This window comes from Dysidea avara, chromosome 11 (genome assembly GCF_963678975.1).
Source record: "Dysidea avara chromosome 11, odDysAvar1.4, whole genome shotgun sequence".
Lineage (NCBI taxonomy): Eukaryota > Metazoa > Porifera > Demospongiae > Dictyoceratida > Dysideidae > Dysidea > Dysidea avara.
In genome coordinates, this window is record NC_089282.1 from 13,124,792 (window position 1) to 13,139,841 (window position 15,050).

At 38.9% G+C, this 15,050-nt stretch overlaps 3 protein-coding genes across 3 annotated transcripts; 2 read left to right on the forward strand and 1 right to left on the reverse strand.

Moving 5' to 3' along the window:
• The first annotated feature begins 576 nt into the window (after nt 1-576).
• On the forward strand, nt 577-1,763 carry LOC136237964 (homeobox protein aristaless-like). The gene is made up of 2 exons (XM_066028253.1): nt 577-955; nt 1,082-1,763. The coding sequence occupies exons 1-2, from the start codon at nt 665-667 to the stop codon at nt 1,565-1,567; spliced, it is 777 nt and encodes a 258-aa protein (XP_065884325.1). The 5' UTR covers nt 577-664; the 3' UTR covers nt 1,568-1,763.
• LOC136237956 (nucleoporin p54-like) lies at nt 1,658-12,036 on the reverse strand. Its single transcript, XM_066028242.1, has 14 exons — nt 11,882-12,036; nt 11,619-11,812; nt 11,289-11,588; nt 10,833-11,059; nt 9,947-10,131; nt 9,572-9,668; nt 7,750-7,843; nt 5,951-6,005; nt 4,176-4,269; nt 3,553-3,660; nt 3,440-3,507; nt 3,341-3,392; nt 3,022-3,132; nt 1,658-1,885 (listed from the first exon to the last, which is right to left on the reverse strand). Exons 2-14 carry the CDS (start codon nt 11,800-11,802, stop codon nt 1,784-1,786), a joined length of 1,677 nt encoding a protein of 558 aa, XP_065884314.1. The 5' UTR covers nt 11,803-11,812; nt 11,882-12,036; the 3' UTR covers nt 1,658-1,783.
• LOC136237965 (multiple myeloma tumor-associated protein 2 homolog) lies at nt 11,888-15,049 on the forward strand. Its single transcript, XM_066028254.1, has 8 exons — nt 11,888-12,045; nt 12,223-12,277; nt 12,339-12,396; nt 12,557-12,606; nt 12,854-13,003; nt 13,051-13,120; nt 14,525-14,643; nt 14,842-15,049. Exons 1-8 carry the CDS (start codon nt 11,958-11,960, stop codon nt 14,981-14,983), a joined length of 732 nt encoding a protein of 243 aa, XP_065884326.1. The 5' UTR covers nt 11,888-11,957; the 3' UTR covers nt 14,984-15,049.
• Nucleotide 15,050: the final 1 nt, after the last annotated feature.

Here is a 15,050-nt window from a genome sequence, read left to right on the forward strand (position 1 = left end):
GTAAACGTCAAAACATTTAGAGGCTTGTAATCATCAGAATCCATCCTGCATGGACTGTATTTTTGTGACTTACAAGTAGTCGTTAATTACTTTCATTACAAAATAATTATAAGGTAATCGATTTACACAAAACAATCAATTGACAACATAGGAATTTAGTCCTTAATGCTGTGCTTGCAATAGCTATAATATAGCTGTTACATGTGCATACTTACAGCAAGTCATCCCTTTCAGCTGCAGCAGTGTACAGTAACAAGCTGTTTCAACTTCACTTGCAGCTTTTCTTCTTGCTTCAATCATAGTTTCCAGCTATCCTGCAGGAAGGATAATGCAGTCAAAATCAACTTCCTCATAGCTATATAATTTTCCATGAGCAGCGAAGAGTGGTTTCCGGAGTTACTTCTAGAACGCGCTTGGTAGAACATCTCACAGCACGAGCGGAAGTCAGCAATCAGATCGCCCACCATTTACCATAACTCTCTAATTATCAACAGTCCGCAGTCAGGAAACAATAGCACGGGCTGTGGTTTAATGCTGAAATACGTCACCGCTTAGCGCGGCTAATAAAAGGAGGAAATCTCAGTCAAGCTAGCTACAAACTAGTAACCTTGGCTTTCAACTTTACCTCTCAGCGGAGTAGTGTGAAACGTTTGGTGCATACGAGATGACTGACAGAGAAATGGCGAAGCAAGATTCTCCAGCCTCCGACATCCTATCAGATAAGGCTTGCAGCGACGTGGATGACAACCACCGAACCAACGGCGTTGCAGACACGGATGATTGCAAGTTAAATTCAATGCGGCCAAATAAGAGGCAACAGCGACGCTTCAGGACAACTTTTACCAGCTTCCAGCTGCAGGAATTGGAAAGTGCGTTTGCAAAGACCCACTACCCTGATGTGTTCATGCGTGAAGATCTAGCCATGAGAATCAACTTGACGGAAGCACGCGTACAGGTACGTATGGTTGATATACAGCAATACACTTAGCTAATCAGCTGGGCTTTATTGTAGCTAATTAGATGTGTAAAGTTAGCCTAATTAGTTTTCTGCTGGTGTATAATTGTGCGGTTTATATTGTAGGTTTGGTTTCAAAACAGAAGAGCGAAATGGCGTAGAGCTCAAAAAGCCCAGCAACTGGCGATGGGCAATCTATTACAAGGACACGCCCAAGACCCGTTCATGACGATGGGGCCACAGCCAATGGGCCCGTTTATTGGAACTTCACCATCTCCGAACAGTTCAGTGTTGATGACACCAAAATCTGCCACTACACCACACCATCTAACAGGCTTTCAGCCTCTACCAGTTAGCCAGTCATATAACCACGTGAAACAACAAACTGTAGTATTGCATCACCACAATCCTGGGCCAGCCATGAGTGCCCCTTATCAGTGGAGTAACAGTCGGTTTGTGTTCCCTTCACCAGTCACAAGCACAAATGGTACCCACATCTCTCCAACATCTTATCCAGTTATGGAGCCATCAACACCAATGTCATCATCAATGCAGACTACTCCACCATTGGGTACACCATTACATGTAACACCATCTGTACCCCAGTGGTAATAACAAGAACAATGACACAAGTATGCACACATGCAGTTCCCTAACCCTGTACATGATTCCCCTGTTCTTTTCATTGTAATGTACTGCAAATAAATTTCGAATGATTTTGTAATAATTTTTGTAGTTTTGAAATCGATTTTACTGATCTTGTAAAGTGTATTGTATATGTATTTGAGATCGACAATATTAAAATACTTAAGACCAGTTTGATATATACTATGTGTCAGTCAATCCTTCACTGATGACTTCCAAATCTGTAAGACCTTCTTTGACAAAGTTTACTAAATGTGATATCCCTGCCTGCTGCTGCAGTAAATGCTGAAGAGGGGGGAGAAAAACTGTAAAAAGATTCCATGATTTAACAGCTAAAACAAGACCAGTAGGCATGTTTGTTAAGAGAAAAGAGAAGCCGTTTTACTGTATGTGAAAGTTTAAACATAACTTTCACAGCAAACAATCCTTCTTGCAAGGTTAGGTGACTTGGCGGGCTTCCTAATTGTCCTTACACACGTTGTGGTACAAACATACAAGTTGAACTGTTAAGTTCACACAGTGAAGAAATAGGGCATGCTACCCTAGCTGAAAACTATGATATCTTAGCATGTAAAACTAACATTCAGGCATAAAGAAACATTTAGGAAAGATAGGCAAACACAGTAGTAAGGTTGAGGCCATGTTAAAACAACTTTACATGTATCAAGTGTATAAAAATCATGACATATCCTATCAAATAACAGATTAACACTTGGATAGCTCCCAGGCTGACATGGAGGTCAAAATGTTGTCACCCTCTGAGGAACATGATGAATACCATTGAAAGCATCAACACAAGCTGTCGAAAAAAGCCACAGGTAGCCAACTTACTATCCCAGAAGCCATTGCAAGCCTACTGAACTATTGGTTATAAAATAAGACATGCACAACACAAACAATAAAACAATACAGTTTTGTCAACAATATATAACAAAAAAAATATTACTGAGGAAGCATCTAGGCTATTCTATGCTAACTAATAGTGTAAATAATCTTAAAAGCAACAAAGTCTAAAACCAACTTCCTGTAATTCTAGCTGCATCAATTTAAATTTACAACCTAAACTAATTAATTCTCCATTAACCAGAATCAGCCTGAATCACTGTAAGTTTGAAAAACCAATATATTCAGTCATCATTCTGGGCGGGCAGTATATACAAGAACAAAATTTGAGGTTAATGCTGAACAGATTCAACCAAGATGACCAATAACATTAATAAGCATTAGAAAAAATAATAGCAGAAATTAATTTTACGCAGCAAGCCAGAGGGATGTGGTTAAGTTGTGACCACATTGGAGCCGAGAAGTTACCCACAAGACTGAGGTGATCCCTAGGGACAATGCATATGCTAGCAGGTAATAGGTTTCAGTGGTGAATGCATCCAGGTTTCTTCTTAAAAGACACATCTGCTGGAACAAACTTGTTTAACTTCTTCCATCATAACTGGGTCTATCTGATACCGAGTGTCCGCTCTACAACTGGCTAGCTGTCTTTGCAACCTTATTTGTGACACGAGCTCACTCAGTCTTCCCTAAAGGAAAAAGGAAACAGAGACCAAACTTATAAAAGTCCCAAATCTTTTTCCTCTAATACAATAAAGCAAAGCAACCCTAAACAAGTGGCTTGAAACCTGATCTACATGAGAGGTCAGTGTGTGTAGATAGAATAACTGATAAACATTGTGGTTAAAGGTTGGTAAATAACTTTGGTTTATATAATAAGATGAGATGGCCACTAACCTTGAACTGAGTGGGTGCATTCAATTCTGCTTGCATCTTATCCAGTCTAATTCTGCAAGGACAATAAGTAAATCCAAAAAGAACTACATAACATTTTACCTTAGTTCTTCCTCATGAACTTGAATGGAACAACCACTCTTTCTACAAACCTCTTGTACAATCATTACCTATAGGATTCCTTTAAAGACTTTACATAAATATATTCTTCTAACTTTAAGCAGGCGGTGTGCTAGGTCCATCAACTTACGCCTGTAGTCTGCCAACCTGGCCTGTGTGTGGGTGTGTGCATGCTGCAGCCTCTCAACTTCTTTATTCATAATCTAAACCCACAAACAACACACACCATTTTACAAAACCATTATTCAGTTTGCGGGTCATAAAAAGGATTTACAATGGTCACCTAATGAGTTAGACTATCTTACAGGCTACTGTTGGACAAGCTGTCAGTGATTCAAGGAGTGACTTACCCAGACCACAAAACCAAAATGCTTACGTGACAACTGATGTGCATTATCTTGTGCAAAACATTATGGTCTTTTACCTTATTTGGAATGACATTAGCTGTTTTGTTTCACAGAATTACGTATGGGAATACAATACATTATGATCTTGTGGCTAATAGCTAGGATGATGAAAACAAGTATAATACTGTTCACCTCGCAGGTGTACTGCACTTGACATGTTATGCAAGTGTGGCACATTATGAATATTCTACTAGGGAGGTGCCTAAAAATAGAACAGCTTTAGTGGTAAACAATCTTTTATTTTTATTTTTACAGGTTTCAAGGTAAGGGGTGAAAATGATTGTGTCTGTGTGCATAACTGAGAGTAAGACCTCTAGACGTTTGGCATGTTGAGCTGTTTCTTGCTCCTGCTGTTTCATTCTTTGCTGCAATGTTGAAAATCCCACGATAGGTACTGGCACAAGCCTATACAAAGGAAAGAATAGAACAAACTACAACTTGTAATGGATAGCAACAAAATAATACATGGCAACACGCAACCAACTGATGATAGTTTTATTTTACTCAAGACACAACACTAAAAACAAAAGCAGATAATGGATATTTGACATAAAAACAATTGGTTTGTCTGGCTTTAATGCACAACACAAAGCATGACGCAAGCAAGCACAGAAAGGCCATTATGTTAAGACAGGCTACCTAGCACCTACATACAACTACACACAAAGAATTTTGTGTACAAATTGAGCACCAGATTTATATAAAACATCTGCACTAACCAGCTGTAGCCATGTTACCACAAGCTACACAGGGGTGCTCACTGACCCAGAAGATGTGAACAGCAGGGGATGGATGGACTCTACAAAACATGTAACATTGGTAAGGCTTTACCAGATGGCAAACACTGGTGCTACCCACATTGGTTGAATAGAGGCAAGAAATTTAAACAATTAGCATATGTCAGTTAAAAACTAAAAGCCAGAGTAGTGTAGAGTTCCAGGATAGGAAATGTACCATCCTGTACAAAGGATGGTTTGCCTATATTGGTAAGCTGTTTCGAAGTTTGCTTCTAACACCTAAACAGGGAATAGACAATGTCGTGGGCTCTAACCTGCAACCCAGCAGGTGTAGTAATCATGTTAGAAACGCCAAAAATTTTACGAAAACCAAATAAGTATTCAAATGTTGAAACCATTCAGGGACCATCTCAAGTTTCTATTAAGTGCAGAGAGTGAAACAAGAAAAGCTAATTTGGGCCAATCAGAATCAGGAGTACATAAAGCGTCAACAACAACATTAGCTCTTGTACAGTTTTGCTGTCCAAAGATTTGAGGAATTGAGAATCCTCTCTGCGACATCTGCCAAACATGGGGTGCAAAGAAAATAATAGCTAGGTAACATTAGACGGTATTTTCACCCACCTGACTGAGACTTAATAGTATTATTCTCAAGTACATTCAGATTTTAACAGATTTCCAAAACAAATTGAAGCATGTCTGGGCTACAAATCGCTGTAACATCATACATCGTCAAGAATTTTGGAAAACTATAAACCACTCATTCATTCAGTGAGGGCAATAGGTGGGCTAAAGGCATTGCTATTTTAGTGGGAGACCCACGGAACTATCAGTGCCCTATTCAACCCTGAATACCTCTGAATGAAAATGAGTAACTTCACATGAACACGCATTACCGTAGGAGCCGGCCAAACATCTAGCAGGCCAATAGAAAACATGCCACCGGTAATGACAAAACGTAGACAATGCTAGAGAAAATAATAAAATACAGAAATGGAACTGTATGTTGATATAGCAGCAGCCCTATATAAGCTGACAATAGAGCCAGTGAGATGTAGGAGGTAGGCTACCCAGGGTCCCCCAAAGCCATCCAGTAGTTGTAGATGATAATCATCAGGCCAAGACTAACAAGTGAAACCGTAGATGATGCAAGTGTGGTTAAAGTGGAGCAGCAGTCAATGGTTCACTATAGGGTATACAACTGCGTCCACAAACCACAGTCGTGTCCACAGGTACACGTGTGTAAGTTGTGCATGCTTTGTCATGTGGCCGCGTAACACACATACATATACACATACATATACACATACATATACACACACACTACACACACACACACACACACACACCTTTTAGGATCTGGATTATCTCTTTTAGCTTGTTCCCATACTTGTGGATTGATACCTACAAGTAGAAGGAGACACAAAACTCGCCTTACATCCAAAGAATGCAACAGCTGAACAAATTATAAGTCACTCCCCATACAGCCTTAGTGTAAACACAACCACCACAAACTCCTACACACATGACCCATTTTTTAAAAACTATCACACAAACAACACTGTTACGTTTAAATTGTTTTCAATTAAGAGAATAAAAACCAATCACACCATTGACATCCTGCATAGCAACTGAAGCCGGTTGCTAAGGATAGCAACTGCCTTTATTTACACTAACACAAACACCACTTATTATAATTGTGTAAATGTAACACGTTTCACCAATAAACAGGGACAAATAGTGCTATTAACAAAAGAAAACTATTCTAGAGTTACTGAAAATATTTTCATACCTGGCTTCAATATGCTTGATTGGTTATGCATTTCAGGAGCACATACAAACAACAAGCACATCTTGATACAGGCAGGGACAAAAACAGATGCAAATCTTTCAACATGTTTAGCATTCTTCTAGAAACTAAAGATGCTGGTAAACCACATAACTTGGGCTCTTAAAAATATCTCTAAGTCTTTAAGTTTTGCTATACAAGAACATGTATGTGACCATTTTGCTGATATATGCAACATGAAGGCCCTCCCTTTGTCCTACAAATTGCAGTTACAACAATACCCTGGGAAAGATTACACCGAAAAGAAGCCAAAATGAAGGTTGACCATTAATTAACTCACCCAAAAGCACTCAATTACTAATCTCAGTAACCAGAAGCGTTTCTGGAGCAGATGCTGTGAGCTCACAAGTGAAAAGAATATATTTCATAAATACAGCTATGAATAATAAGTTAAAATTCATGACTGATACTGTGCAATTGGATTGGCTAGAAGCAACCACAGTGGTAAAGACCGCACAGGCCAGTCTTGGAGACAACTGGTTGCCACGACTACAGGCTAATAGGTTTAACTAAGAAAACCATGGTATTAGTATATTTGATTAATTTGGTGATTCGTGATGCTTGATTGTGGGAGGATAGTTATTCAACAAGAAACCGCTAACTGAGTTTAATAAATACACCATGAATTTCACACTGGTTGAAATATACACACACAAACATTGGTTTTCATTAGCCAGGGAAGCTCGCTAACCGACCATCACCCAAAACTGTTAAAAAGTAATGTCTGAATGTTGTGCTAAGAATTGTCGGTAAAGTCCAAACACGGCCAAAGACTATACTACTGTGTCTATGGAAGGAATTCTAAGCATGATTTGGTTGACACTGTGAAGGCTTCACTTGAACTCAATGCCCAAAGAACTCTGCATACCTACAATGTAAAGTTCATGATAGGATGTGCACAGAATAAGACGACATACATACATACACACATACATACATACATACATACATACATACATACATACATACATACATACATACATACATACATACATACATACATACATACATACATACATACATACATACATACATACATACATACATACATGCATACATACGTACATACAAAAGCTATTGATGTAGGCTCAGTAGTGCTACAAAACCATGGAAACATACACACACGTGGTACAAACAAAAGTACTTTAATGGGCAATCAAGCGACTGCTGGGATATCCTGAACATACCAGAGACTCTCTGAACAATTGCCAGGGATGTATGTATGGGCAAAGGATTATTTTGAAACAAACACACTTTTCCCTTCAATTTTGATGCAATGTATATATACATTCAAATTACCAGATGGTGGAGTTTCTAAGTAACTTTTCAGTAGCTGTTGATTAAATCCAGTTTTGGGTAGCAAACTGGTGACTCCCAAAGGCTTTAGTTTTGCCTATATACAAGAAACATAGTTCTGTGTAAGTATTACAACACGCATGATATGCAGTGATTTATAACAACTCCTTAACAGATGAATGGTAAAAGTACGCATCTCTTTCAAAACGTTACCCCCTTTTTTATATCATTAGGATGGATTAGCAACTCTACACATGTGTGCACCACAGACATACGTGTACATATGTACTACAGTACACACGTACACACACACACACACACACACACACACACACACACACACACACACACACACACACACACACACACACACACACACACACACACACACACACACACACACATGTGTGCAGATGCATACACATAACACATGCAAGACATTTCAAGCACAGTGGTGATCCTGGCTTTAAAGCATATAGCTGTTTCATTGAGGTACGTCCATAAATGTAGCTATAAGTATCATGGAATTGCAACTCTAACTTCCATATTTCATTATCCTAATACTATTAGCAGCAGAGGATTCTAAAGAATGCAGCAATGCCGACATTTCCAATTCATGTATTTAAAGTACATCATATATAATTCATGATGTGACAACTTTCATAATTCTGTTAATTCTGTTATTTTTTTATCAAAATTTTTTATTGGCTAACCACTGAAGAGTGGCGTGGAAGCCACCTATTAGCCTCACTGGATGGCTTCAGTCATTGTCAGCCAACAATGGTTACAGGCTTCTTGCCACTCTCGGGACCACAAGGATAACATTGGACTAGCTTATGGCAGTGGCTTGAGTGACTCCTACATGAAACCAGCACATGGTAAGCTACTGTGGCATGTGCTTGTTTGTCAGTGTTTACATTGTGCGTAAATATATAGGTGTATGGAATGTATACGCATATACTGCATACTACATACACATGGTGTATGGGCATGTACTCTGTAATGTGTACTCTGTAGTGTGTACTCTGTAATGTGTTGATAATGTGTGCTGCATGTCGTATGGGAATATAGGCTTGTGTGTGCATAAATGTTTTCACGAATATGCAAATAATTATGTATGCTGCAACTATGTTTATGTAAGTGCAGTTTGTGTGATGTGTAGTGGTGCGTGTTGTGTGTGTGCGTGTGTGTGTGTGAGGGTATACAGTGCATGACAGATGAAGGAAACACAGCACACTCAGGTGAAGCACAGCAAGTGTGCAGTAGCAGGAAACCACCAGAGACCAGTGAACATGTGTGATGAGGTCACAACTAACACCATGACCAGTGTCTTCAATTACCAGACAATACAAGACATGAACACAGACATATAGTTGATGGTACAACACTACACACAACACTACACACAACACTACACACAACACTACACACAACACTACACACAACACTACACACAACACTACACACAACACTACACACAACACTACACACAACACTACACACAACACTTTATAACTGATATTCACTGCACCATTACTATCACAAGCTACACAATACACACTATTGATTAGATATAATTAAGTAAGCAATTGTTCTGTAATTGTTACTACATATCTTATATGAATGAGCTGTGCTGCCTTCCCAAGTAAGAACACACGCACACGTACAGATACGCACTACACACAAACGTACAGACACACACTAATCACATACACACTACATTACATAACACATAACAATGTGTATAATTACACATGAAGAGTTTCTACCCTGAGGGAGATGGTCATGCATCTTCAACTCCCCCACACACAGAACTCACACTCACTTGGTTAGACTGAAGATTCACAAAGAGGTTTCTGGCTGATAAACGATGGCTTCCACCAACTATAGACTTCTCTGTTACATAAATGGTAAGTTCAGTGCTAAAAAATGACAAGTCAGAGATACCCGAGTGAATTCTAAGAATTGTAACTACTGTTCACAACAGAAAACAACATTCCATACAGCAGCCCCATCTTGAAACACTACCATGTTTAGGATTTAATTGCATGTCCAAACACTTAGGATTACAAATGATCTTCATTACAATAGCCCACACAGACAGACTATATTACATGAAAGTGCTTGTAGCTATTGTTTCCATCTGTGACATGATATGCCACTCTCTTACAACAATGACTTATATGTAGTTAGTATCTACCTGTTGTCCGGTAACGGTCTGATTCCCTCTATAACGACAGCTACATTGGCGTTGGCTATCATTCCTTGCAGTGAACTGACTATGGAATCCTTTATTTGCGCCACCTGGTCATCCGGCTTGCCAATGTATAATGCTACAAGTCCATCTTCATCTTTGTACTCCGGCAAACGGCTATAACACACCGCCTAAACACAAGATTTTAAATAATAAAAACATGGTCAGGGATAAATAACTACTCTATAATTCTAGAAGAAACCAGAAAGAGAACTTTGTATGCTAGGCTAGAAAAACATGAGAGGAAGAAAATAATTTATAAACAGTTTCCTGCTTCAAACAAAAAAAACCACTAGACTTCCTTTTTAATGTCATTTGTATTATGCACACAATACTTACAATTAAACAACTGTACAGTTTAGCCAACAACTATTAAGGAGATAATTTGAATGCTACAACCATCAAAAAAGTGTCGTTTGCTTGCTAAGACCAAGAATGCCTGACTATCCCACTCATTTCACCAAAAGATCAATTAGCAAGTCCATTATCCTGTTAAACATGGAGATAAAATTATTTAACAGAAATAGTCTGGTTGAAGCCATATAAGAGGAAGTGGTTTTAGCTCGTCCTGTTGTGAATATTGTTACCCTTCTTATCTTCAAGAGAAGTTGACAGGAAAAACAATCAATTTTCCCTTTCCAACTACAACCATTGAACAAAAAATGGTGGGCTAAGGTGCAGACATAAGATACGATGACGTGACAAGATATTACCTTTGATTGTAGGAATTATGCCTGGCTAATATATACATGAAACATCACATAAGATAGTGCTGCTAACATAGCAATACATTTGATACCTCCGGGTAACAAATATATCCAGTGTCACAAACCTTGAACCGGCAGTAAGGATTCTCTTGTGAAAAGTCCACGCTCTGTGTTTGGTTTACGATGCCCTTTCCATGACCGCAGTATGCTTGTAGTTGGTTGAATTTCTTGATGGTTAAATCCCGGCTGTCTCCAAAAACCAGGGGCATGACCAGGGCATTTGCCATCTGTGTAACGTTATTCATTTGTTGTTGCTGCTGTTGTTGTCCACTAAAAATTCCCTGTTGCAAGCCTAAGAATAGCACACACAACATGCATGACTAAGTTTAATGACCACGTCTCAATGAGTGGGAGAAAGAACAATTTCTCATGTACAATACAAACCACAGTGCCCAGGCTGAAGCCAGTAACAGCCTTGACAATTCATTTACAATGTATTTGAAACTAAGCACTCATGTAGTGTGCATGCAACACGAAGCCTTCTACAAGTTAACAAGATTTGTACAGTGTAGAATTCGTACCTGTGTTTGCTGCTCCAGAGCTGGTACCAAGACCTCCCAGGTTCAAACCTGTTAAGCCGGTTGTGGTAGTTTGCTGTTGAGTACTGGTTCCTAAACCGCCGAGGTTCAGGCTAGTTCCAAGCCCTGAAGTGCCTAGACTTAAGCCGCCTCCTAAAGTTTGTTGTTGGTGTGTTCCCATTCCTCCTAGCTGACCTGTTCCAAGACCAGCCTGAGAAACGCCAGTCCCCAGTCCAATCCCAGTAGTCTTTGTTTGCATTCCTGTTCCAAGCTTTAAACCACCTCCAAATTGTAAGCCACCACCTCCTAATTGTAAACCACCACTGCCACCACCTCCTAATTGTAAACCACCACCACCACCCAATTGCAAGCCACCACTGGTCCCTAAACCAGTATTCACTCCACTAGTAGTAGTTTGTTGTTGTCCAAGACCCAACTGAAGACCTCCACCTCCAAGTTTAAGACCACCCCCCATATTTAAGCCACCACCCAAGCCCAGTCCAGTACCAGTATTCATTATAGTTGGCCTGCATACGTAATAAAATTAGGCATATATGCTATGAAATACCAACAAAATCAGTTACACTCTTGCATACCTCAGATGTAAACAAACTTCAAACACGCGCCCCCGTATTTCAATTATTGCGCACCTGCTCAAAGTAAAAGAATCAGATGTCGTTTTCGAAGCGTGTGGCTGGCGGAAAGGATAGGTTCAAATGGGATGAAGTGAAGGTTGACAAAGACAGAGAGAATTACCTCGGTACGTCAACAAAACCTTTTCACATAAACTCTCTCACACACAGATTTATAAACCCCAGGTACTGATAAACCTGGGGTTTATAAATCTATGCGCACACACACATCAAAATTAATATCTCTCTAATTCAAGTCTCCAACGGTACATTCCAGGATTGAATTAAGTGTAATTTATATGTAGGCCATTCATTGATGGCACCTGTTGGCCGTTGGCAAAAGAACAAAGATTTGCAATGGTACGAACTGCTTAACTAGCACCATTAATATTGTACCATTATTGGCATACCTATATAATAGGTATGCCAAGGGGGATCAGAGGAAGAATGCAGCAGCTACAAAACCTCCACTGGAAATGGTAAGACCACTTGAATGCTAAGTAGCATAAGTGGTATGGAATTTATAAATGACATTTTGTAAGTGTATCCCAAAGTTTCCTTCCTTGTCAGCTGTTCTAAGATGCATGGCTTAAAGGTAATTTCTGAACTTCCAAGTTTACTTTTGATGTCTATTGGTAGGAGCTAGCAGCTGTGAGGCAGCAGGAAGAGGAAGCAATGGCCATTGCCTTGTATGTGGTGAGCTTACAACACAAATATCTTCCCCTTGTATTGTATTTTGTATCCTGTCTAAGCTTCCTAGTGATTTAGTGGGTTTATGATAAAAAAATTTTAAATGTCTAGTTTTAGTGGCATTAAATAATGAGAAAGTATTGACTAATGGAGGGATGTATATGACATGAAATGTGTCATAATGTAGAGTTAATGGATGTCTGGTGTATGTGTATGGTCTGATGAATCAGTCTGCTTATTTTTTAGAGGAATTAAGAAGCCGTCAGTTGCCAAGCTTGGCACTACGTCACTCACGAAGCAGGAAATAGCCGAGATCTGTAAGAGAGAAGATACAGAAGATAATGAGGTTGATGAAAAGAGCGATGCTCATCGCATGCAAGGCCTTGGATATCGCAAGTGAGTACAATATTTTTAAATGTGGATACTATATTGATGAAATGTAGTCATCGTCTTGCCATCCTGATGTCTGGAAATGTTGTTGAGAAAGAATCCCTGAAAGGAACAGCTCAACAGGTGAATTAAAGGGAGCAATCAGGCAGTGTTTGCACATCCGATGTATTTACTTAAGGGGTCGTCATGTTTATTTTAGTTTGCTTTCACATGTTGCTAAGCTTACGACAGAACATTTGGTACTGAAAAGGGAAACAGGGTATATGGCTAGGGGGTATTGTGGTCTGAAAGGACATTGTGAATGTGCGCTCGTACGTTTTTGGTGAATAGAAAAATCAACACTGTACCTAGAGACTTTTCTGCCCATGTTGGTATTTTGCTTTAGTGTACCACAGTACTGTGAATAAACAAAAATTCTACTGATGAATTTAATTGATAAACCAAATATTTATTTTGTTTGTTTTGTAATTCAGGGAACAGACTCTTAATTTTTACCTGGAGTTATAAACAACAGATGGCTTAAATATTTAGGTAAATAACTGTACCCGCTTAGATTACCAGTGTCAGCATGCCAAGGTTTCATGATTTCTTCCAAACAATTAGCATCACATCGTATCATCATTGTATCACCTGCAGTTACATCACTGGCGGGTCTGTTTCTTCTTGGTTACAGCTGTTTTAAAACCTTGGTATGTGTAATGAAATTACAATTTTTCCAAGTAGAAAAAACCCTAAATAAGTTGTCTCAACAGGTACACTGTATGTTTCCATATATTTTGACAAAGGATCTTGTTCCAGTGAAAAAAGGACCAAAAGGTCGTGGTCTTAAAACGTATCTATTGTAGAGAGGTTCCACTGTATTTCTATGATTCTGTTTGGCAACAAGGATTCCCACCTTTTAAAAAGGCCAACTTTCACGAGAAACGTTTAATTCCAAAAGTAGTATTTTTGCCGCAGAATGCTATTTTTGTACAGCTGTAGTTAATTCTGAGAATAAGAACAAACTTACAATGGAGTTGGTGACAGCTGCTTTGGAGCCAATGTCCTTAACAAGCCACCTTTGGAACCGAAACATATGGCCTCAGAAATGAGGTGGAATGAGGTCATCAAGTACACCTACCTGATGGTGGTCACTATAGTGAGGTGGTTGATTTGTTAACAAGGTAGTCAACACAATGAGGCTTCACTTGTTTATAAAATTATTTACTTTTGCAGTGATTCATATGAAGTGATTTCAATTTCTAGGTACTCAAAGTCTATAGTGGCTGTGACTCCATCCATCAAATCACTCCTAGGCATTTACTCATTTATAATACATACCATTGTATGGGTACGTAATTACATATTGATGCCATGTGCTGGCCTGGGAGTCTGCATGTCAAATTGGTGTATTATCAGATTATGGTTTAGAGCATGTTTTTGCAGGGTAGTGACACTGAGTAAATCTTGAGGTTGTGGGAATGGATTAAATTAAGCTATTTAATTGTAAGTGTTTACAAGTTGGTTTAATGGTACCTTGTTTTTCAGCCAGTGGCTCGTCCTACTCAACCAACAATGAAACCTGATATTCCAGCGTCAGAACCTGTAATGCCAGTGCTACCCCCATCAGAACCTGTTGAACAGGACCAGCATCACTCATCAAAGAAGTAAGCAAGCGAAATTTGGGTTTACAGCTTCCAAAAAAAAATCTTGCAAGAATTTAAAAGAGTTAACAAGAAGGTGCACTGAAACACACTGGTGAAAAAATATTTAAGTAACTTTGCAAGATTTTAGTGAACTTGTGGACTCTTTTTATTGTTCAAGACTTTTATTATGCTGTACCGTATGTGCCCTTGCAATTGTAGGAAGAAACATAAAAAGTCTAGTAAACATAAATCAAAGCATTTGGACAGTTCAGATGATGAAAGGCACAGAAGAAAAAGCAAGAAAGTAAAGAAAATGAAAGAAAGTAAAAAGAGAAAGCGACATGACAGTGATTCTGATTGAAATACATCACTTATTTCGTTATAGTTCAAATACATGCTTTAAGTATTTATAATTCTGAAATATTTAC